The 25,004-nt window shown below is 38.9% G+C and overlaps 1 protein-coding gene across 5 annotated transcripts in view; it reads left to right on the forward strand.

The window, feature by feature from the left end:
• The window catches only part of RECK (reversion inducing cysteine rich protein with kazal motifs), a 77,038-nt gene that overhangs the window by 19,066 nt on the left and 32,968 nt on the right, over positions 1 to 25,004 (forward strand). For 2 of the 5 annotated variants that reach the window (XM_021065979.1, XM_013993655.2), the window contains 4 exons: positions 1,281 to 1,366; positions 3,072 to 3,119; positions 18,716 to 18,749; positions 20,439 to 20,636. In XM_021065979.1, coding sequence (XP_020921638.1) covers positions 1,281 to 1,366; positions 3,072 to 3,119; positions 18,716 to 18,749; positions 20,439 to 20,636 — 366 coding nt within the window. Of the gene's footprint in view, positions 1 to 1,280; positions 1,367 to 3,071; positions 3,120 to 4,254; positions 4,357 to 18,715; positions 18,750 to 20,438; positions 20,637 to 25,004 lie in introns of all 5 variants that reach the window. The other 3 variants (XM_021065965.1, XM_021065989.1, XM_021065983.1) reach the window with 2 other exon arrangements.

Genomic DNA, 25,004 nt, shown 5'->3' on the forward strand with positions numbered 1-25,004 from the left:
AGGGAGAAACCCTAAAAAAAGAAAAAAAAAATGCTTGTTGAGTAATTTAATATTTCCTGAGAGGCACTGGGTATGTGAAAACAGCAGTATACTGCATTATGGTATGAAAGTTCAGAGTTTATGACCCACAGTGATTACATTCAAAATTCTTTCCAGAATGTGAGTGATTCTGAATAGCAAGCAGCAAAGATTTAGAGGAAATTATACTAGGCAATAGGGCTAAATGAGAGTCTGTTGCCCTTTATACCATTAAAACATGTAGAGATACAGAGGCTTATGATATGCAGTCTTTTTAGCTGGTTTTAACTATTGGAATGGTTTATGATTGTATTTTGAGAGCTTTGTCTATCCCTGAGCCATTTGTTTGCTTTGTTTTGGTTTAGCAGAATGCTTCTAATTGTTATATTAAGCCTGCGCTTCATGTGGAAAATACGTTATCTATTGCCTTGAAACCCTGACATTTTTTTCAAATGGAAATAATCTAATTTAATGCCCATGTGGATTTGCAGATCTATGTATTACATGGAAGCATAAAGCATTTCTTAAAAGAGATAAGGAGGAATTTGCAGCTTTCCTACAAACATAAATCTTTTTTCATAATTATTACTTATATCTCCTAATTTTATCCTAGGAATTATTCACTGACATAGGGATCAAAAAAGAGGTCTAAAAATTGCGTTATAACACTTTTTATATTTTATCACCTTTTGGTATCACAATAATTTGTTTGGAGAAATAGCTGCTGTGCATAAACTGAACCACAATAATCATTTCGCCCCTAATAAAGTGTGCCCATTAACATCAGTCGTGGCTCACAGGAGATGTTCCTGTCTGTTTATTAAGTATCAGTTTTAAAACAGCATGATGGGTTTTATGCTAGTCTAAGTATTTAATATTTTGGACATAATAATACCCTGTTTTTGTTTGTTTTCTTATTGAGTTAAATTGGAATCCTTGCCTCTGTTCACGGTCCAAAGGTGAGGAAGGCCTCTCCTTGCTTTCCATAACCTGTATGTCCTCGAGAGATGCTATGTACTTAAGAGTGAGAATGAGCTAAAGAGAGTTTAGTGTGGGTGGGAAGAGGAGTAAAAAAACAAGGGCCTGATAATTATGCTGAGAATGAGGATAGGAGGAGAGCCTTCTTGCTTTTGAGGCCCTGCTGTCTAAGCCAGTTTTCTTATGGAAACCTGCTTTGACTTGTAGCAGTCTCAGTGACAGTGGCATGCTGTTTGTGTTTGTCACTACTTATGACCAAAACATTTGAACATTTTGTTTTTAAGGTGTATTTAAGAAGTCTGATGGCTGGGTTGGCTTAGGCTGCTGTGAACTGGCTATTACCTTGGAGTGTCGACAGGCATGCAAGCAGGTAACACTTGGCAATCAGGCTCTTAAGCAGCGTGGAGTAGTTTGAGTTTTAGCTGCGCGTGTGTCTTGGACCTACCCCACCTCATGCCTTTGGAGAAATGATCCATAACAGCTACAAAATTTAGCATTTCTTGCATAGACCACTTCCTTTTAGACATGCTACTTTTTCAGTTATGGCTACTGCATGTAAGACACTCAACCTTCTTTTATTCTTAACTTCCCTCTGCCACACAAAGAAAGAATATTGTAGGAATCAAGGCCTTTTGTACTTTGCCTGTGGTCATGCTTTGTCAGTGCTGAATGACTCCAAATGCTCGCGTAAATTTCAAGCATGCTTGGATGAGAGCATTTGACACAGTTGGCTTATTTTGCTTTCATCTTCCCTCTGTCTTTCATCATGGATTTACTCTGAATATGTTCTTGTATTCCTTCTTTGCTCCTGAGGTGAGCATGACTCCTACAGTGAATTATGACTTCTCTTTGATTTGATATGTCTCTGGTTCAATTCAAGTTAGGCCCCTGAATTCTTTCTCACTGTGTGTATTTTCATGGTGGTTCTTCAGAGTGTTGTAGGAAAACTCGTCTCTTGGCTCCTCATATTCCAAGTGGTGGGTGTAGACCTAAATGGGAAATTTAGGGTGGCCCTGAAACTATAGCTGGAAAGCCTTCTCTTACTTTCTTTGAGTGACTGGTCTCTGGATGGGAGTATATGAGACGTATTGACACCTTCATTTTCATACAGACTACTGGACTGTATAGCCTTAGACATACTCTTTGGGCAGCATACAGCCCGGCTATCTGTTGCTCTCCTCCAGGCATTGAGATGAAACTGAGTTGTAGAGAATTTTAACTGTAATGCATGTAGTGGGACATAGAATAGTTGTCAGTCCATTCTGCTTCTTGCTTTCCCCACCTTCATCAGCTGGCCTGTTCAGAATTGCATGGGCCTAGGTGACAGAGCAGGAGGGACTAGCTATGGCTCTGGAACCACATCACTAAATAGAGACTGATACCATGTGGAAGAACAGCCATCCCTTTGCAGATTTGTTTTGGCTTGTTTTTTATAGAGAGTATATACTGAAATGTGGTAAATAACTTTCTTTTTCTCTAGGTGTCAGTTTCCGCATCTGTAGAAAGGATAATATGTTCTTCATAAACTTAAGAAAATTACTTAAAAATAACTTTTATTAGTTGCCTGGCATTGCCTTTCCCTCTTTAGTTGCTGCCTCTAGTATAATGGATCTTTTCAGAGCATTGGCTTAGAATATGAAGGGTTAAAGACAAAGTAGACCATAAATGCACTGGCAGAGCTTCACAAGAAAATCCACTGCAGCAGAGCTGCACAAGAAAATTTGCTACAGAATGGAATTCAGCTAAAAAAAAAAAAAAAAAAAAAAGCCCTCTGATTTACATTTCCTTCAGAGTTATCTAGTTTCTGAAATAACAAAAGGACTCTGTCATTACGTGAGATTAAAGCCATAACAGAGTTAAATTCTAGCATATCTGGAGCTGATGTTTGTTTTTAAAGAAATTGCATGAAATTTGTTTGGATTTTAGGAACTTTAAAATATTTGACCATTAAGTTTTCCTTGATGAAGTAAAGACTACTATGCCAGCAATTAATGTATACTTATATTTGCATTCTTTTTTGTCCTGTGCTGAATAGCATGTGTAATAAATTAATGGAGAAATTTGTTATCTTTTAGGCATCTTCAAAAAATGATATTTCCAGAGTTTGCAGAAAAGAATATGAGGTATGCATTTTATCTAACCAATTTGGATAGACTAATTAGAATAGATAAAAATCACTCAAATTTTGAAAATGAGTTCACACTTACATAAATTGCCTTTTACTTTACAGAAAATATAGTTGGGACAAAAAATGCCATTACCTTTTCTAGAAATGTTGTGATTTTAATTAACTTGAAATTAAGCTTTAATTTGAAAGAAATGCGTAAATCACACATACAGAGGATTTAACCTATAACGTCTTCATAATAAAGCAACTGGTTGTACCTAAGGTTCTAAAACATTTTTTCTTAGGTTCCATATCCTCTTTTGCCTGTCCCTTGATCCATCCAGGTATCCATTTATCAGCTACCTCTAATTGGAAGAAACAAAATCACATTGCTAGTGTGAGTAGCTTCACACTTTCTTAGCATCTTACATTTGAGAAAAAAGTACCTACTAAATTACAAAGGGTATATTAAATCCAAAGGACTCTTGTCTCCCAGTGGGGTGTCTCAAGCACTGTGGTATGTAGAGTGGAGGGGAAAGCGGGTTGAGGAGGGGCAGAGGTATAGGAGGTATTTGATACCATGCAGATATATACAAAAGATTGTTCCTGATGTGAAAAACTCCTCGTCGGTACTTCGTTCAGTTCTTAGAACTTGATTGTTAAACAATGAATAATTTTATTGCTTTTCATAGTGTAAGACTGTAATTAAGCATACTTAAGTGCATATGCCTCATTCATCATTTTTATGTATAAACATTAGGATTCCTATTGCTTTTAATAATCAGTGTTCTCTTGGAGAAGAAAGAAAGAGCAACTCTGTTAACTGCTTCTGAATTATAGTTCTGATTTTTTTTCTTTTCTCAAAGCCTATAATTATGTTTTGAATTGGAAAACAGTCTTTTTTATCTTTCGTCCCTGTGTACTATTTACTGAGATATATCTGTTTCTCCGAAGACAGATTCCCAAATTAACTGCAATTCTTCTCTGTTCTTGTTGAAAGGAGCCTTTCTACAAAGAAGTAAAAGATCTTTCGTTTTTTTCTTATCTCTCTACCTTTGAAATAACTCGTTTTAGTTTCTCTTGAACAAAGTGGCTAACTGTGATAATTCCTTTTCTCCCACATGATGTCTGACACTGTCCATCTCCTGTAGCCTGTCCTCCACTATTTTAGTGTGCTTCCTTCTCTTGTCTGGATATCTGCATTGCCCTAGGAAGTCTGCCACTATGTGTTGATGAAGGACGGGACAGGAAAGGTAAGAGAGATAAACACTGTCCTATGAGAGAAATACTAAGAGTAGTTTACTTTTTCCAGTCTGTCCTCCCTCACTTGGCCTAGAATTAAGCAAATGTCTTCCAAAAATGGACATGCCAAGAAGGTTCTTTCACATATATGTAAATGTAAAAAACATATATGTAGTATGTATGTGAGATACATTTTATATATATATATATATATGTATATATATATATATATATATAAAACTGACTGAAGGAGTTCCTGTTGTGGCTCAGCAAGTTAAGGACCCGACATTGTCTCCTTGAGGATGTAGGTTCAATCCCTGGCCTTGCTTAGTGGGTTAAGGATCTGGCATTACCAAAAGCCATGGGGTAGGTCACAGATGTGGCTTGGATCCTGCATGGCTGTGGCTGTGGCTGTGGCTGTGGCATAGGCCTGCAGCTACAGCTCTGATTCAACCCCTAGCCTGGAAACTTACATATGCCACAGCCGTGGCTGTAAAAAGAAAAAAAAAAAGGGAGTTCCCGTCGTGGCGCAGTCGTTAACGAATCCGACTAGGAACCATGAGGTTGCGGGTTCAGTCCCTGCCCTTGCTCAGTGGGTTAACGATCCGGCGTTGCCGTGAGCTGTGGTGTAGGTTGCAGACACAGCTCGATTCCCGCGTTGCTGTGGCTCTGGTGTAGGCCGGTGGCTACAGCTCCGATTCAACCCCTAGCCTGGGAACCTCCATATGCCGCGGGAGCGGCCCAAGAAATAGCAACAACAACAACAAAAAGACAAAAGACCAAAAAAAAAATAAATAAATAAATAAAATGCCTTCAAAAAAAAAAGAAAAAAAAAACTGTGTAAATTACTCAAGATAATTCAAGACTCAATTTGATTTTTTTAATGTTATTTAGCAAAAAAAAAGAGAGTCAAGAGCACTTTAACACAGAAAGAGGGTTTTGCATTACAAACTGCAAATAGCAGTTATTCATTAGATTGTTAAAGTCTAGTATAGACATTATGGCTATTTGTTAAAAAGTGAATTGGGTGACTTTGGTGTAGTGTAACCTGTTTTAACTGGATTAGTTGTTTACCAACCTGAGAATAATTTATAAAACTAAACTTTTAGTACCTTTTCCTTAATACTGGAATGGTCCTGGGAAGTGAACTTTCAGACATGTAAGCTAGTACTTTAGGTTTACAATTTTAGGGGTAACATTTACCCTGAAGGATGGTGGTGTGCTGTTTGAATAGAGATTCAGAAAATAAGTGGTTATATTTAAAGGCGCTAATGTTTATCTTTACTTATAAGCTGCTACAGAATCCCCTTTGAGGGGATTTCCTGAGAAATTTACTTAACATGAATAAAGTTTAAAAAATTTTTTTTCTTTTTTTCTTTTTGGGGCCACACCTGCCGCATGTGGAGGTTCCCAGGCTAGGGGTCTAATCAGAGCTACAGCTACCGGCCCACGCAATAGCCGCAGCAATGCCAGATCCAAGCCATGTCTGTGACCTATACCACAGCTCACGAACAATACTGGATCCTTAACCCACTAAGTGAGGCCAGGGGTTGAACCCAAAACCTCATTGTTCCTAGTCAGATTTGTTTGTGCCACAACTGTGCCATGACGGGAACTCCAAAGTTTAAAAATTTTAATGCCCTTTAAGACTCTCTTTTGTTCCAACCAAGCTAAGATAGTTAAATGCAAAGCATTTTTATGTCTGATTTTATATCATCTTGTTTCTTTTTTATGCAGATCAACAAATAATTATTGAATAGTGAGAGCCAGTTTTATTATATTAGAAAGAAAACAAACTTTGGAGTCAGACCCAGATTAGACTTATGGTTAAGCTAGATATAGCTCAACCTAAAATACCGAAGAATTATATCTGAGTGAAGTTAATTAAAATTTGTACTATACTCACATGGATGGCCTCAAGGAAATCAGAATGCAAGTTGAGCATGTTGGGAGTTATCAGGGAATACTTTGCAAGAAAAATGCCTGAAAGAATTGGTATGATTAGGTTAGAAGACTGTGGATCAAAAGCATGTTAGCAAAAATGCACATGGCTTATGCAGGGGGCAAAAAGAATATAGGCCTTTTCTGAGCTGAGAATCTGCTTGTATAGGCAAAGTGGGACCAGATCCTGGAAAAATGATAGTTTGGACTCAGGTCATTATTAAGTGAAGGGAGATGATGAAAATTCTGTAGTAGGAGACCAACATAACAAATAACAAGTCCAATATTTTACAAAGCTTCAAGTCTAAGGTGTATGCAGGCGAAGTTACAGATCCCCCAAATTACTCTAACTTTGCTAAAAACTAATAAGGCCCAAAGCTAGATGATAGCAATAGAGTTGAGAATTTGGGGATAAATCAGAGATTTGAAAGCAGAGTCCCTCATATAGGATTTATGATGGATTGAATATGGGCGATATAACAGTTAGTGAATTGGGAGATAAGACCGAAGAAATTTATAGAAAAGCAGCGTAGAAGGACAGGCTGAAAGAGTTTAGGGGAGATATAGGATAGAGAAATTGTTCTAATTGTAATACTAGAAGAAGAAGAAAGAATATGGGGCAGAAGCAGTATTTAAAGAGCTCAAGAAATGCCCAGGATGATTTTTTTAAAAAATCCATGCATTACAGATAATACCTCATAGCCGAAGTTCTTAAAAGCTGTCAGAAAAAAAGACGTTGTCTTCAAAGGAGAGCAACAGCTGATTTTTCAGTAGCAACAGAGGAAGCCAGGGACAGTGGAATGAAACCTAAACTGTTCTGGAAAAACAAAAAAACAAAGCATCAACCTAGAATTCCATATGTAACAAAAATACTTTTCAAGAAAGAAGGCAAAATTAAGGTATTTGCAAACAACAAAAACCATTGTTGTGACCCTTTTGGAAGTCCTTCTCTAAAGGAAGTTCTAAAATATCTACAATTATTTGAGATGTAAGAGAAAATGAGAATGATAAAAATACATGGAGTTCCCACCATGGCACAACAGGATCAGTGTTGTCTATGGAGCGATGGAACATGGGTTCGATCCCAAGCTTGGCACAGCGGGTTAAGGATCCAGCATTACCACAGCCGCAGCTCAGATCCGATCCCTCGCCTGGGAACTCCGTATTCCATGGGTGCAGCCAATAAAGAAAAAAAAAAGTGACTGAGTTAAAACATGCAGACAGGTTGTATAAAACAATGAAAATGTATTAGTTCAAAAAGAGAGAGAGAAAAAATACACAGCAAAGACAGCATATACAATGGGAAGAGATTTTAAATAAATTGAATTATATTGAGTGTTAGGTCTTTTTAAATGTAAAAACCCATATCTCAGAGGTAGTTAGGAATTCTGGACTAAAGACGAGGAGAGATATTCCCAACATCAACCATGAAGTAACCCCTGAACCTCAAGAGTGAAAGAAAGCTCTGTGAAAGAGAAAAGTGTAGAAAAAAACAGCTAATTTTTAAAATTGCATTTTTGGAGTTCCTGTCGTGGCTTTGTGGAATCAAATGAGTAGTATCCATGAGGACGCAGGTTCAATCCCTGGCCTCGCTCAGTAGGTTGAGGATCCTGAGTTGCCATGATCAGTGGTGTAGGTCACAGATGCTGCTCGGATCTGGTGTTGCTGTGCCTGTGGCATCGGTCGGCAGCTACAGCTCTGATTCGACCCCTAGCCTGGGAACCTCCATATGCTGCAGGTATGGCCCTAAAAAGACATAGCTAGTTAAAGAGAGAGAGAAGAGAGAGAGTTTTTAGGGAACTGAAAGAGAAGGAGCTACATACAGATCTGACATTTCGGTAGGAGGACCCCACCTGTATTCACTGAGAAATTGCATTGAGATATTCCAAGAAAAAGAGAATTCTTATTAGTGGAAGCGTTCAAGGAAAAACTTACTGGATAAACACATTTGGAGGGGATTCCTGCAGAGGACAGGAGATTTGGCTAATCTCTCATCTCTGCAGTTCTCTTATTTTGACGGAAACCTAAGAAAGTGTACTTCCTTCAGTACTTGGGAGTAATTCTTTCAGAATCACATCCATTTGATTAGAGGTACCAAAATCAACCAGTGGCTTGATAACGCCATCATGGGCATGTTCAAGTGTCATGGGCATGCTGACTTCTAAGTTCACCATCCATTTTCACAGCTTTGGTCCATGACCCACCCAGAAATATTGATCAGTTGGTTCATGGATGTGTGATACCAGATCAGGGACAGTATTCAAAATCTTCCACAACTGGAATGACATAGACACCAACAGTCAGAACAGATGCAGAATATAAACTAGAGCCATGCTAGTTTAGCCGTACTAGGACAAATTGGCTGATTACAACTAAAGTAAAAACATTATTATGTTTTCCATGAGGTGTAATTCTTTTTGCACAGTCTGTCTAAAAACTGGCTGAAAACATTTTCTTCCAGCCACCAAAAAAAAAAAAAAAAACAAAAAAAAAAAAAAACATTTTCTTCTAGCCAGCAAAATGGTGATTAAAAACAAAACTTGGTCATTGGTAGTTATTTTCTTGAATGTCGGAATAAATATCAAGATGATATGAGGCTGGTGTTTTGCCAGAGACTTGGCAATATCTGTAACATGATGAGATAAATTTTAGTTTCAGGTTCATAAATCCATTTCGTACTTTTGTGTTAGACCTTATCTGCCATTCTCTTAACATAATGACCATAAATATATTATACCTTTTACTGCATGAGCTACTGAAATACAGTACTGCAAATTTGTCATCAAACTTGTTTTTACCTAAGTTCCTTCTTTCACTGATCCTTCTCTCTGCTTTTCTTTATACTCTTTTCAGAAATGCAGTTTTTCAGGTACCACTTTTCCTAGCTTTTCTTCAGTCCACTTATTTGATGTTGTTTTTAATGAAATAACATAGGTGAGAAACTATGAAGGGAAGTCAGTAGGAGATATTTTTGTAAAGATTTGCCTTTGTTAAGAAATCTTAAGGCATTTAAGTTGTAAACTAAACTATTGCTAAAGAAAACTGAAATAATGTTCTTTTCTGGGGCTCTGGTTCTGTGAGAATGTTGAATAAAATTAAGACTCTGAGGATATTAAACAGAGGCTCTAAGAACCAGAAAAAAGAAAGATTGTCAGCCTTGCAAGTTCCAGGCTCAGTTCTATAAGCACTATCCTATCAACACACAACTAAATCCATAAGAGAGCAGGCAGGTATGAATTAAATTTTATTTTTTGAATATTTATTTTTTGAATATTCACATGTTCAAAATTCAAAATGGTGTACAATAAAAAGTCTCTTTCCTACCTCTCATACCACAGCCCCGTTCCTAAAGTCACTAGAGATATTTTATGCACATAAAAGTAAATATATATATATGTATATGTGTGTGTGTATTTATATATTCCTCTTCTACACCTCTGTAACACACATGTTAGCTTACCGCACACTGTCATACCCCTGGATGCCCGTATATGGTGCATATTTATGAATGTTTATATGGGCTACACAGGAACTGTAACAGTAAAGTATTCTGCTTTAAAGATTTCTGAGTTTTAATTTTATTTGTTCCTTTCTCTCAAATTAACCTTGATTCTAGATTCACTACCAGAAACATAAAGGAAAAGGGATGAAAAAATAGCCCTAAAAATTTAGAGCTGGGAGGGCAGGGATGTAGGACGAGCAGGGTTCTCTGGACAACTGGAGAGCTCCTGTTCCTCAGTGGGGTTGTCTCAGTGCTGCAGTAGATCCAAAAATAGGCCGTCTTAGATGGCAGGTGACAGGCTAGGCTGTGGACAGTTGGCTTTGTGGCAAGTAGAATTTTTTTTTTTTTTTTTAGCAGAAAGAATCATGTGGTACGTTGCCCTAGCAGAGCCTTCGGGACCTGGATGTAAAGCTTCTTTTAGTTCGTACAGAGGAAACTCTGAGAATTGTCAGTACATAGTAAATAGAAGGTTGAATGAAGGCTTTGTAAATGGTAAAATGCCATACAGGTTATGCTATATCAGACTGGACTTGAGCCGTTACCTGCAGCTGATGAGCTCCAAAAAGAGCGAAACCTATTAGGTCCTGCAGTACTGGCTTAAGGTAGTGTAAAACTTTGATTGTGTTCCAGTTGTATGTTGTTTTGTTTTGTCATATTTTGTACTGGGGAGGAGAATAACTCCTGTTTAGTCTCCTTGAGCTACTGTATTTCCTCTCCAGTCCATTTTTCTCAGAAGTTGCCTGAATGAGATAATTCCAGAGGGGAAATCTGATCAAGTCTGATTAGATTGTGACCTAGTCTAATCCAGATGGCCAGATTTTTCTCCCTAGGCCATCTTATCTGTTCCCATAACTTGAATTGCCCCAATATGATAACTCCAGAATCTTTGCTAACCTCTTTTTCTGAGCTCCTGAGTCACTACTGGGTATGTGTGTGGTTTTGTTTTTTTGTTTTTTGTTTTTTTTTTTTAAGGGCGTTCCCAAGCTAAGGGTCAAATTGGAGCTGCAGCTGCTGGCCTCCGCCATAGCAACGCGGGATCCAAGCTGCGTCTTTGACCTACACCACAGCTCTTGACAACACCAGATCCCCAACCCACTGAGCAGGGCCAGGGATCAAACCCACATCTTCATAGATACTAGTTGCGTTCATTACCACTGAGCCATGACGGGAACTCCTGGTTATGTGTGTTTGTGATGTTCAACTAACATTTCAAATCAGCCAGACACCTGTTACCTTCCCTAACTTTCCTTCCCGCCACCTTTCTGCTACACAACACCACACATATACACATCCCTAGACAAAAACTCATCATTTTCCTTATATTTCTTGCTTGATTGTTCCAGTGCAATCCTCCCAGACACAAACTAAAAGCCTAAGAAGTATCGTCTACTCATTTCCTCTTTGTCACCACCGCTTACAGAAAAACTGGCTGTCAAACCCTAAAGATTTGCCCCTGAAATTGTTTTAAATTTGTCTCCTTTCCATATCCTCAATTACTGCCTATCTCAGGCCTTTATATAACTTGGAAATTACTATAATAGCTGCCCAACTAGCTTTCCTATCCCTAATTTCTCCTCTAATTTACTGTTTCCACTTCTCCTAGGGTGACCTCTTTAAAGACCCAACGTGGTCTTATCACTCCTTGTCTTGATACTCTGTAATGACTCACCTGTAAGATACAGTTCATGTTCCTCAGCCTGGTATAGCTAATCTTTTCTTGATCTAGCCCCTGACCTGACTCTTCCCTCCTTAACACTTCAGCAGCTCACGGCTTATAACGTCCCAGGTTATAGTTGTACCACCTCTTGTCCTGCTGGAATTCCCTTTCCCTGAATCCATCTTAGCATCCCTGCCCAGTAATAGGCTGGCGCCAGCTCCTACCAGCTAGGGAGAGCTGGTTGTTAAATGTTCAGGAATTTTGCAAGCCTGTTTTTAACTTGGAAGCAGCTGTGATGGGGATATTTATACCATAAAATATCAGCAAATATTATAAGTCAAATCTCCTCTTTACTCTCACCCCTGTGAAATGTCTCCCCACCCCAGCATACTACAGCCCCTATCCAAACCTGGCTTATATGGTTCCTCTTTAAAATCTTTCCAGCCCAGTCCTCTTCCTTCCACACACAAAAAAATTATTTGCTACTTATAAACACTTTTCATGCTTTATTATAGCATTTGTCACCATACAGGGTAACTCTTTGTTTACATGTCACTTTTTAATACTAAACTCATGAGTTCTTGGGAGCAGAGCCCATGTCTCAGTTGCCTTTGCATCTGTCATTCATTCATTCCTTCAACATTCATTGAATTGATATGCTTAATGTGTATTAGGCACTGTTCTCAGAGTACAGAGATGGGAGGATTTAGCCACTCTCTGTGAGAAGTTCATAGCCTAGTCCTTGGAAATAGAGAAATGCAGATAGTCCATCACACAACAGTGAGGCAAGTACATTGCTAGATGTCTGTACAGGACAAGTTGAAGCCTGGAAGAAAAAACCCTGCCCAAGGTATTGGGGAAGTCTTCACAGAGCAGGTAAGACTTAAAGGATGAACAAAAATTTGTTGCCTGTAGATAGGTGCTACAGTTACTTTTATAGATAGTTTTTTTGTTTTTTTTCTTTTTGGGGTCGCACTATCGGCATATGGAAGTTCCCAGGCTAAGGGTTAAATTGGAGCTATAGCTGTTGGCCTGCACCACAGTCACAGCAATGCTGTATCTGAGCCACACCTTCGACCTACACCACAGCTCACAGCAGTGCTGATCCTTTAAGCCACTGAGCGGGGCCAGGGACTGAACCCGTGTCCTCGTGGGTACTTGTCTGGTTTGTTTCTGCTGAGCCACAACGGGAACTCCATGGATAGAATTTTTTCTAACAGAAGAATTTTCCACTCTGGATGGTACACAAGGTTCTTTGTTTCAGAGTAAATAGCAGTTTTATGTGAAAACCTTGTGTAAATGTCCATGAATTAGGCATTCTTTGAACGAGGAGAGAAAGCGCTGAATACCGTATCTGTATCCCAGTAATGTGTAGCAAACCATCCCAAAACTCCATAGCCTAAACAAACAGTAACAATTTGTGATTTCTCACAGATTTAGACAGTTCTGATCTAGGCAGGCTTAGCTGCTTCTGGCTGGGCTCACTTAATGCAGCTGTGGTCAGCTGGCAGGTCACGCAGGGCATGGCTGGTTTAGGATGTCCTTGCCTAAATCAGCTCAGCTCTCCAGCTCTCCTCCATGTGTTTCTTCCAGCCCCTCTAGTAGCCTAGCTCAGGCAGATTCCCATGGTGGTGACGGGGCCCCAGAGAGGGGGTGGAATCATGCAAGTATATACACAGGCCTCTACTTATTTCACACTTTCTGTCCACTTGACTAAAGTAAATCACACGACTAAGTCCAGAGTTAGTGTGAGAGAAATAGATAAGAGAATGTGAAAAACTGGGGCCATTGCCACCATCAGTTTTCCACAAACACATATTCTTTGTAAGCTCTGTTCTAGACCTTGTGTTATGCTGCAGATGTTAATTTGCCAAAAAATTTGCTTCCAGCTGGGTTTGGTGCTCTGTGGTGATAATAGCAAACTTCTCCGAGCAGTCTAGACCTATTAATCTTATTTCAATTTGGTATGCTCATTTTTATCCAGCTATTGAAATGATATTTCTTTTTTGGGAGGCTGAAGAAACTGAAGAATCTTTTGTTTAGTGATATGCATGTCACATTAAACTCCTTTACATATTCTAGTCCTTAGACTTTTCTTTTTTCACTAAAAAGCCGTAGTGTCCAAAACAAGGAGAAAACATCTTGTCAAGCTTTAAAAACATATTTTTATTTTTTATAAAGAGTTTTTTTAATTGTTATTTCCCCACAAAAACGTATTTTTAAAAGGTTAATTATTTGGTCTCTCCGACTTAGCATTTGATAATCTAGGTTTTTCATGCAAAACTTCAAACTGGGAGAAATCTCAGTCCATCTGTGAAAAGCTAACACATTTTATTTATTGAAGCCTTAAGAACAAAGCAACCCCATTACTTTTAAGCAGTAGCCTTGGGAATAGGAAACATCAAATAGCAGTTCATAAAATATGCTCTTTTGGGTCTTTGTTCAGAAGTGACTAAAGCATCCAAGGTTCAAACCTGGTTTTGTTTGTTTTTTTTATAAGATTCATATGCTCCATATTTGTTTCATTTTCATCATTGATGAGAATGGAAAAGAAGCTCGAGGGGCCAGTAGTTGTAGAAGGGCAATGGACAGTGAAAGGATAGAGACAAATGGAGAAATGTTAGAAGGGGTCACAAGTGAAAAAGTGGGTGGCTGGGCAAGAAAGTAAATCTGCAGAGCCAACTTCTGAACAAGAGGTTGGAAAGAGTCTACCTCCCAGATGGACCCAAAGGCTTTTCCCCCAAGAAGGAAGGTCACTGTGGCCTGAAGGATCACATAAGGTTCCCTTGACATTTACTCTGTATGTTAGTTTTTCTGCCAGGTTTTTCCACAGGTTAACTGCTCCCAATACTAGGTGAAGAGAACTGCTTATTGGTAGGGAACTGGTTAAGGAAAGCAGCTGCCTGAAGAAAGAATTCATGATCATATATTTTAAGGGGAGTAATAATAACATAAAGAAAATGATTTTTTTCATATTTTAAGATGCTGATTTTAAAAATAGACTTAGGAGTTCCCGTCATGGCTTAGTGGTTAACGAATCCAACTAGGAACCATGAGGATGCGTGTTTGCTCCCTGGCCTCGCTCAGTGGGTTAAGGATCCGGCGTTGCCATGAGCTGTGGTGTAGGTCGAAGATGCAGCTCGGATCTGGCGTTGCTGTGGCTCTGGTGTAGGCTGGCAGCAACAGCTTGGATTAGACCCCAGCTGGGGAACCTCCATATGCCGCAGGTGTGGCCCTAAAAAGATAAAAAGACAAATAAATAAATAAAAATAGACTTAAAATAGATTATTCTATAGATGGAATTCAACCTTGGCATTGGCTACATTCAGAATAATTTGGACTATTAAGTCCAAAGTCTTCTCACAGGATAGTGTCATGAAAGAGCACCGGCACAGAGAGCAGTCTGGGTTCTCTCCCCAGCTCTACCCTTTCTGTGTTCCTCTGTCTCTCCAGCTGTGTAGTGAAGGCTTTGGGACTTGAAGAACTCTTGGGATGCTGTCAACTCCCACAAGCTGACTTGTTCTTTGGGTCTCTGAGGTTGTGGTAGATCCTCACCTCAATTAACACTCTAATTTTGATATAGTCTAGAGTAAGATGATTGGGGTGAGGGAGCTGTTATATGGAGTCACATAGAGTTTAGTCTTGGTGGCAGAAGATCCAAAAGAGGCTCTGTTTAAGCCTGAGTATAAACCTTGTTACTGCCTACTTTTGCCACTAGATGGCGTTCAGACATCTGACTTAAGAACTGACTAGCCTAAGACCTCAAGATTGACTGTCTTAAGAAATGAAGAAACTAAGCCAGTGCTGTAACACATTACGTGTATGTTTTAAGCCCTGTCAAACTAATCATCCGTAATTTAAGCAGCGAAAAGGTAGTTACCTATAGTTTATATCTTAGGTATAATTACCTAAGGTTAGGAATCTTATCAAAAAGAGGGGTATGATCAGAGTTTATAAAATCATTATGGGTGTAAAGTAAGCAACAGAATTGGTGAATTAATCAAATATCAGTATGCTCGAGTGAAGGAAACATTATTTTAAACCTAAAATTAGTAAAAATAAAGATATGTAAAAATTGTATTTATTAACACTAGAGGTGCCATCATGTGGAAATAAAAGGTTTTAGTTAAGCAAATTCCAGTAAATGGAGTCCTGTAGCTCAGTGGTAATGAACCCAACTAGAATCCATGAGGACACAGGTTCGATCCCTGTCCCCGCTTAGTGGGTTAAGGATCCAGCATTGCCGTCAGCTGTGGTATAGGTCACAGATGCAGCTTGGATCCTGCATTGCTATGGCTGTGGTGTATGTTGGCAGCTGCAGCTCCAATTCAACTCCTAGCCTGGGAGCTTCCATATGCTGTGGGTGTGGACCTAAAAATAAAAACAAAACAAATTAGAGTAAACTTACACATGAAATGTCTATCACGGAACAGTAAGAAAAACAAGAAATGCTTGGGCAACATCTCTGAGTCTGATTGTGACATCAAGTGAGACAGCTGTGCCTTTCCATATCAGGGGTCAGCAAATTTTTTCTGTAAAGGGTCAGGTGGCAAGTATTTTGGGTTTGCAGGCCGTATGGTCTCTGTCCACTCAACTCCACTAACATCATGTGAGGTAGCTATATACAATATGCAAATAAATGGGTATGATTGTTTTCCAATAAAACTTTATTTACAAAAACAGGCAAGATGCTGTAGTTTGCCCACCCACTTGTGGGTGAAAGCTCAATGTCCATAAGTATTTCTCCTTTCTAGGTCTCAGTCTCTGGCTTCTGTCAGATTTTGTGTCCTTTGGTACCTCTTTCTGAAGCTACATGATCCATAAGGCTGACCCAAAGTGATATTTCTCTTATTTCTAAAATCAAATTTTAAAAAATCGAACTTAAACAAATTGGTAAGTTTCTAGGGCAGGATTTCTTAACCTTAACACTATTGACATTTTTGGGCTGGATAATCCTTTGTTGTAGGGGGAGCTGTCTTGTGCATTGTAGGATGTTTAGAAGCATATCTGGACTCCTCTTCTCACCAGATGTCAGTCCCTTGCCCCAACCCATGAGTTATGCCAACCAAAATTGCCTCTGGACATTGCCAAATGTCCCCTGTAAAGCAAGATCACCCCTACTTGATAGCCAGAGACCTAGAGACTTTAAGAGTAACTGGAAGAAGAATAAAAAATGGAAATCAGGGAGTTCCTATCACGGCTCAGTGGAAATGAATCTGACTAGTATCCATGAGGACACAGGTTTGATCCCTGGCCTCGATCAGTGGGTTAAAGATCCAGTGTTGCCATGAGCTGTGGTATAGGTCACAGACGCGGCTTAAATCTGGCATGGCTGTGGCTGTGGCATAGGCCAGCAGTTGTAGATTCGATTTGACACCTAGCCTGGGAACTTGCATATGCCACAGGAGTGGCCCTAAAAACCAAAAAAAGAAAAAGAAAAAAAAAAAAAAAAAGAAATCAGACTGTGCCACCCAGGATGGCCACCAAGATAATAAACATACTTCTTTAGGAACAAGGTCTAAAAAAATCAAAACCAAAAGGAACATCTAGCATATCAGAAAGAGAAAGGCAATGAGAATTTTATTAACCTGCTTAAAAGGGGCTGGAAAGTTGGTAGCATATGGCTTTTTAATATTAATTTAGATCATTTCATTGAAAGTGTTCCTAAAACCATTGAACCAAAATAGAGAGCTGCCTGTAATGGATAGCTGAAAAGTCAAACCAAAGCAAAGAAACATGGATGAAGAGAGATATAAAAAAGACACTATTAAAGAACACCAAGAATATTTATTTTTCTCTGTTTTATAGCATTTGGTGAGATTTCTAACAGAAAGAATTTATACTAGGTGAATTCATTAGCTCTTAGCTCTGGGGCCTGGGTGTTTTGTTTTGCTTTGTTTTGCTTTAAATAGAATAAATCAAATGGGGTTTACTCTTACAATAGAATATTATTTAGTGGAGAAAATGCAGCACAGCTTCATATGACGACATAGGTGGATCCTTGAAGCTAGATTTTAAATGTTAGTAAAGCTGGTCCTTTAATAAATCCGAATCATATAACCAGTTTGAAAGTTAGCTGCAGTTAAAAGCCAAAATTATTTCTATTCATTAGTAAGAGTGCACTTGATTTCCATCTACCTTTTATTTATGCTTGTATTACTTCTATTAAGATTTCATCCCCAGAGTTCCCATTGTGGCTCAGTGGGTTAAGAACCCAACGTAGTCTCTGTGGGGAAGGAGGGTCCATCTCTGGCCTTGCTCGGTGGGTTAAGGAACTGGCATTTCCGTAAGCTGTGGCCTAGCTCACAGATTCAGCTCAGACTGGGTATTGCTGAGGCTGTGTCACAGGCCTCAGCTGCAGCTCCAGTTCAACCCCTAGCCTGAGAACTTCTGTACAGATGCGGCCATAAAAAGAAAAGGAAAAAAATTCATTCATTCTAAGTGTGTGATATTAATCCTAGGCAACAGCCCTGATCACCCAGATCACTTTGTACAAGGAAATTTTTGCTTGTCTTGTTAGCTTATTTCCCTTACAGTGACATTAACACAGTGTGATATTTTCTGAACAATGATCTAAGAGATCTAGAAACATTGATTCTAGTCTTAGATTCTGCTTTTGACTTGTTCTGTGACCTGGGGCAATCTCTCCCCTGCCAAGGAAGTGGTTTCCTCAACTGTAAAATGGTAGAGATTTACCACCTCTGGCCCCAGGGTGGCTACATAAAAAATGTCTTTGAAGACTTGTTTAAAATTTAGGTTTCTGTGCTTCATTCCCAGATTCTGATTCTGTAGTCGAGAGTACGACCTAGAAAGCCTGGGTGATTCTAGTGCATGGCCATGTTTGAGAACAATTAAAGATGATCTCTAAGGTCCTTTCAGCTCTAAAAGGCAAATATGAAATATGTATTTTCCTAAATGTCCTTTATTATATTATTTTCCGAAAGCTTTTTTTATATTCTGCAAGAAATAATTGAGATTACCACATTGTAGTTTCCCCCACATAAGCTCATTGGTACAACTTTACGTGAACTTGGTTTGCTGTAACGTGGTCAGTTTGTGGTTGGGGTGGTAATCGCGACCTCCATCCTCTCTTAGAAGATGGTTTCTCTTTTCACCAAGATGCCATGTCACAGTTTCTTTGTTTTTAATCTTGGATTTAGAGAAGCACTAAGTAGTTTGATATCCTGAGTTCCACATAACTGTAAAGTGAAATAAAATTAGAAATTCTGTGTGGTTAATTTCTGTTTGTTTGTTTCTCTTTAATTTGCAGAATGCCCTTTTCAGTTGCATTAGCAGAAATGAAAGTAAGTACATTGTTGATGGTTATACAACAAGCCAAAGAGCAAAGCACAGTTTGCAGAGTATGATGCAGCTGTTCTAAATGTTGCCCAAACTCTGACATTATGACTTCGGCTGGAGGAATGCGCACAGCAGTGTTCTCACAGGCAGTGTTTGGGCCATTCATGAATTGTAACAATTCCCATGTCCTAATTGCAGATCTACAAAGTAGATATTAGTGCTGAAGGTTCTAGAGGCAGATCATGCCCCGTTTGGTGCAACGGGATCACTTTCAGTGATATAATGTAATATAGTATATAGCGCTTGCTGAGGGCTGCCTTCGTTCATTCAGCAGACATTCCTTGACTCCTCGCCCTGTGCAGGGCACATGTACATCTGTTGGGACCACAACCTGTACACAAAGAGCTCTGGGACGTGGTGGCTCTGGGATAGCGTTACTGATAAGATGCTGTGGGAGTTCAGAGGAAGGAGGGATCATGTCCTACAGGGGTGCTTGGAGGTGACTTCATGGAGTCGTTAGCTGAGCTGGGCCTCGAAGGGTGGACACGATGTGAACAGTAGAGATTGGAGGAAGGGCATTCCCGGTGAAGGGAACAGTGAGAGCAGTTAGCGAAGGCGAAACACGTCTGATCAGTAAAGAGTTGTTTAGGTGAACTTGGCAGTGGGCGTGTTAGCATATAAGAAACATTCGCTGTCTGTACTTTATCTCCTACCCTTTCTAATTGGGGTTTAGGTCAAGATCTCCCAGATAGTCCTTGGCACATGATCTTATATCCTCCCATACCACAGGGAAGCCAGCTTAATGGGGGACTCAGAAGATGGGCCCATTAAGCCTTGTCCTGTCCTCACTTGTCTCTTCGTCCTCAGCATCCCTCACCTCCACCCCCAGTTTTAGCCCTATTGAGGCTGACAGTGATAAATGTAGCTGTTAATGATTATTCTTGTTTTGAAAATGAACAATCCTGCAAAGAACAGAGTATGTTTGGTAGTAATTTCAAGTCCAAAATTTAGGTGGCACAGTACGTATGAAACAGTTTCTTCTTCCAGGAAACAGGCTTGTTTTGCTGTCAGTTTAGCTCACTAGTCTATGATTTTATCATCATCGTATTTCTGGAAGCCACCTGAATTCCCCACTTATTCCCTGGTTTATGGAATTCACCAGAAACTTGATTTTGGTTCCTCCATAACCATCCCTAAAACTTATCAGAGATTTTCCCTACCTGCCTTTTTCTTAACCTTTTCCTGCTATACCTCTACCTTTTAGTTGCCTTTAGCCTCCCAAAGCCCCCTTAGCCTCTCTTATGAGGGCCTCTTGCTCTTCTTCATTATAAATTTTGCATCTCACCCCCAGCCACTCATCTAGCTCTTCCCAGATACCTTAAATGGTTCTCCTTAATTTAAAAAAATGCATACTTCCACATACCTCCAGATTCTCCCAGGGGTCTGTACTGCTCCTCCTGAGAAGCACTGTACTAGACTATAAGTTGACAAATTATGACTTAGATTGGTGAGCACCTGAATGTCCCCAAGACCATGCTTAGAGTAGTGCTGATTTTTAACTGCTTGTCTTCTATGGCATGGTTTTATTTGTCAAATTCAAAAAGACATATATTGTCCCATTATTATTATGGTGATTTAATGTTAGCATATAACTGATTTCATTTCATCTCTTTTTTTTTTTTTTTTTCCCCTAGTGGGTTCAGTGTGTTGCAGTTATGCAGGCCATCACACAAACTGCCGAGAATACTGTCAAGCCATTTTTCGAACAGACTCTTCTCCTGGTCCTTCTCAGATCAAAGCAGTGGAAAATTACTGTGCCTCTATTAGTCCACAATTAATACACTGTGTGAACAATTATACCCAATCTTATCCAATGAGGAACCCAACAGATAGTAAGTAAAAGGCACATATTCCTCTCGTTTCAATCCTTGGTTAAATAATTTTGTAAAAGGAAGTAAATTCTTGATGGTGTCTACAGTCTGGGTTATTTGGCAAACACCAAACTTCCTTTGGTCTTTAGATTTGGCAGGTTGGACATTATTGTCACAGGTAAAAGATGCCAAAAAAGAGTTATCAAGGGCATGAAGAAATAGGCATTCTTTTATGAAGTGGGAGAATTCATTAGTATGGATATTTGAAGGGAGGGAGTTGGGTTATGACCAAGAGAACTTCAAATAATCATACCTTTTAACCTAGCAATTCCATTTCTTAGAATTTGTCCTTCAAGGAAACTCACAAATTTGCAAAAATACATCTACCTATATAAAAGATATTTACTACAGCATTGCTGGCAATAGAGAAAAATTGGAAGTAACCTAAACATCTATCAATAGGTTATTGATTTTTAAATTGATTAAATAAATTATATATCTGTATAATAACAATGTTATATAACCAACATAAAGAAAGATGTATGTTGGAGTTCCTGCTGTGGTGCAGTGGGTTAAGAATCTGACTGCAACAGCTTAGGTCGCTGTGGAGGAGCGGGTTCAGCCTCTGGCCCCATGCAGCAGGTTAAAGGATTTGGCATTGCCACAGCTTTGGTGTAGGTCACAGCTGCGTCTTGGATTCAGTCCCTGGCCCAAGAACTTCCATATACGGTGAGTGCAGCCATTAAAAAAAAGAAAAAAGAAAAAAGACATGACACCTAAAAGAGGACAGAGGTGAAATATTTTCTAACATAAATCATAGCAGTATTTTCTTAGATCGCTATCCCAAGGCAAAAGAAATAAAAGCAAAAATAAACAGATGGGACCTAATCAAACTTAAAAGCTTTTGCCTAGCAAAGGAAACTATAAATAGAATGAAAAACAACGTAGAGACTGGGAGAAAATATTGGCAAACAATGGGACCGACAAGGGCTTAATTTCCAAAATAAACAAACAGCTCATACAACTCAATATCAAGAAAAAAAAACAACCCAATTGAAAAATGGACGAAAGACCTAAATAGACATTTCTCCAGAGAAGACATATAGTCACTCAACAGGCACATGAAAAGATGCTCAACATCGGTAATTATTAGAGAAATGCAAATCAAAACTACAGTGAGTTACCACCTCACACCAATCAGAATAGCCATCATCAAAAAGTCTGCAAATAACAAAGGCTGGAGGGAGTGCGGAGAAAAGGGAACCCTTCTACACTGTTGGGGGGGATATGGATTAGTGTTACCACTATGAAAAACAGTATGGAAATTCCTCAAAAAACTGAAAATAGAGTTGCTATCTGGACCAGGATTCCCACTCCTGGGCATATATATGGACAAAACTGATTTGATATGTCTCAGTGTTCGTAATAGCAGCACTATTTACTATAGCCAAGACATGGAAGCAATCTAAATGTCTGTCAACAGATGAATGGATAAAAAAGATGTGGTACATATATAATGGATTATTACTCAGCCATAAGAAAGAATGAAATAATGCCATTTGCAGCAACATGGTTGAACCTGGAGATTACCATACTAAGTGAAGTAAGTCAGAAAGAGAAAGACAAATACTATATGATATTACTTGTGTGTGGAGTCTAAAATATGATGCACATGAGCTTATTTAGAAAATAGCAACAGACTCACAGACATAGAGAACAGACTTATGGTGGCCAAGGAGAAGGAAGGATGGGGAGGGATGAATTGGAAGTTTGGAATTAGCAGATGCAAACTATTATATAAAAATAAACAACAAGGTCCTACTGTATAGCACAGGAAACTATTCAATATCCTGTGATAAACCATAATGGAAAAGAATATGAAAATGTATGTTTATATGTATACCTGAATCACTTGCTGCGTGGTGGAAATTAACAACATTGTAAATCAAGTATACCTCAATAAAATAATTTAAAAAAAAAAGCCATATGTCAGAGTTCCCATCTTGGCGCAGTGGAAACAAATCCGACTAGGAACCATGAGGTTGTAGGTTCAATCCCTGGCCTCACTCAGTAGGTTAAGGATCCAGTGTTGCCGTGAGCTGTGGTGTAGATCGAAGACGTGGCTCGGATCTGGCACTGCTGTGGCTGTGGCGTAGGCCTGCAGCAACGACTCCGATTAGACCCCTGGCTTGGGAACCTCCATATGCCGCAGGTGTGGCCCTAAAAAGATGAAGGACAAAACAAAACAAAACAAAACAAAAACCACATGTCCACATGTTAAAAAAAAAAAAAAAAAAAAAAACTAGTGGAATTATCATATGATCCAGCAGTCCCTCTCCTGGGTCCAAAAAAGACAAAATACCTAATTTGAAAAGATACGTGAAAAGACAGAACTCTAATTTGATGTACCTCAGTGTTCATAACAACACTATTTACAATAGCCAAGACGTGGAAGCAACCAAGTGCTCATCAGCGGATGAATGGATAAAGAAGATGTGTACATGCATAATGAAATATTATTCAGCCATAAAAAAAGAATGAAACAATGTCATCTGCAGCAACATGGATGGACCTAGAGTAACCTACTTGATAACTTATTCTTACCAAAGGGGAAGTGAGGGGAGGGGTGAACTAGGAGTATGGGATTAACAGATGCACTCTACCATATATGAAATAGATATAAGGATTTATTGTATAGGACAGGGTGCTGCAGTCAATATCTTGTAATAACCTATAATGGAAAAGGATCAAAAAAGAATATATACATATGTATATTATATATAAATATATATATATAACTGAATCACTTTGCTATATACCTGAAACTAACACAATATTGTAAATCAACCTTACTTCAATACAGAAAAAAGATGTATGTTTACAGAAGTCCAAGATATGATAAGCAAAAAAAGCAAGTTGCAGAACTAAATGTATGTAGTAAGGTACTTTTTTAGTTATCTGCCTGTTTCTTCCACATTTTATATCTCTGTAATGTTTGAATTTTACCAATGAACAGTTATTACTTTTATAATGAAAACATCAATATAATACTTTTAAAAAATTAGGGTCTCAATTAATTTGCTCCTCATGAAATCTTCAAAATCTCAGCCTCTAATCCATTTTCTTCATTTAAACTTTGAGTGATCAAACTTCAAAGAAATGACTAATTAAGCACACTGGAAAAAGTCTTATAAGACTCTTAAGCGAGATTGCCAGTGTTTTGATTTACAGTGGAATATCGAAAGACTGTTTTGTAAAGTCAAAAGCAGTGCTCTGTGCCTTGTTTGCCCACCATCTAAAGCATAACTCTAAGGCTCATGACATTTTGGGGGTTATGTGATGATAATCAGAGAGTGAAGCATTTGCCATAAGTAACCTTCATTAATTTTTTTTTTTTTTTTTTTTTTGTCTTTTTGCCATTTCTTGGGCCGCTCCCGCGGCATATGGAGGTTCCCAGGCTAGGGGTCGAATCGGAGCTGTAGCCACCGGCCTATGCCAGAGCCACAGCAACGCAGGATCCGAGCCGCATCTGCGACCTACACCACAGCTCACGGCGACGCTGGATCCTTAACCCACTGAGCAAGGCCAGGGATCGAACCCTCAACCTCATGGTTCCTAGTCGGAATTGTTAAGCACTGAGCCACGACGGGAACTCCAACCTTCATTAATTTTAAAGGCATCTGTCTTCACTGTGGCTATAGAGAGGTACTGCTGAAGCTAAGTTGGTAGATAGCAACTCAAAAAAAAAAAGGGCAGAAAAATGTTTTGAGGGTTAAAAACAACCATCTCAAATGTCTATACTAATACACAGGAAATCTGGAAAAGAAAACTACAGACAGATATGCTTGAATAGGCTTCCTAAAAATTCAAACTCCTAAGAAAACTACTTCAAAGAAGCCCTTCTGAATTCTGTAGCCTGGTCAAAAGTGTTCTCTTGCTTTCTTTCTTCTTCTTTTTTTTTTTTTTTTTTTTTTTTTTTTTTTTTTGCTTTTTAGGACCACATTAGCAGCATGTGGAGGTTCCCAGGCTAAGGGTCTGATTGGAACTATAGCTGCCGGCCTACACCACAGCAACACCAGATTCTTAACCCACTGAGCAAGGCCAGGGATCGAACCCACAACCTCATGGTTCCTCATCAGATTTGTTTCCACTGCACCACGATGGGAACTCTATTCGCTTGCTTTGTGATTTTTTTTGTAGAAACTTAGATGCAGAAGCAAATGATATCTTGTCAGAGTTTGCTGTTTTATTAAATTACAAATTAATTTGTACAGATTTATAAAAGCTTTATAGCTCCGAATATGATGAAATACAGTATTTGTGGTTATTGCTGTTAAATTAGTCATCTTTCTCATTATGTCAAGAACATATTCCCTTTTAGGTAGTTGT

This window comes from Sus scrofa, chromosome 1 (assembly GCF_000003025.6).
Source record: "Sus scrofa isolate TJ Tabasco breed Duroc chromosome 1, Sscrofa11.1, whole genome shotgun sequence".
NCBI lineage: Eukaryota > Metazoa > Chordata > Mammalia > Artiodactyla > Suidae > Sus > Sus scrofa.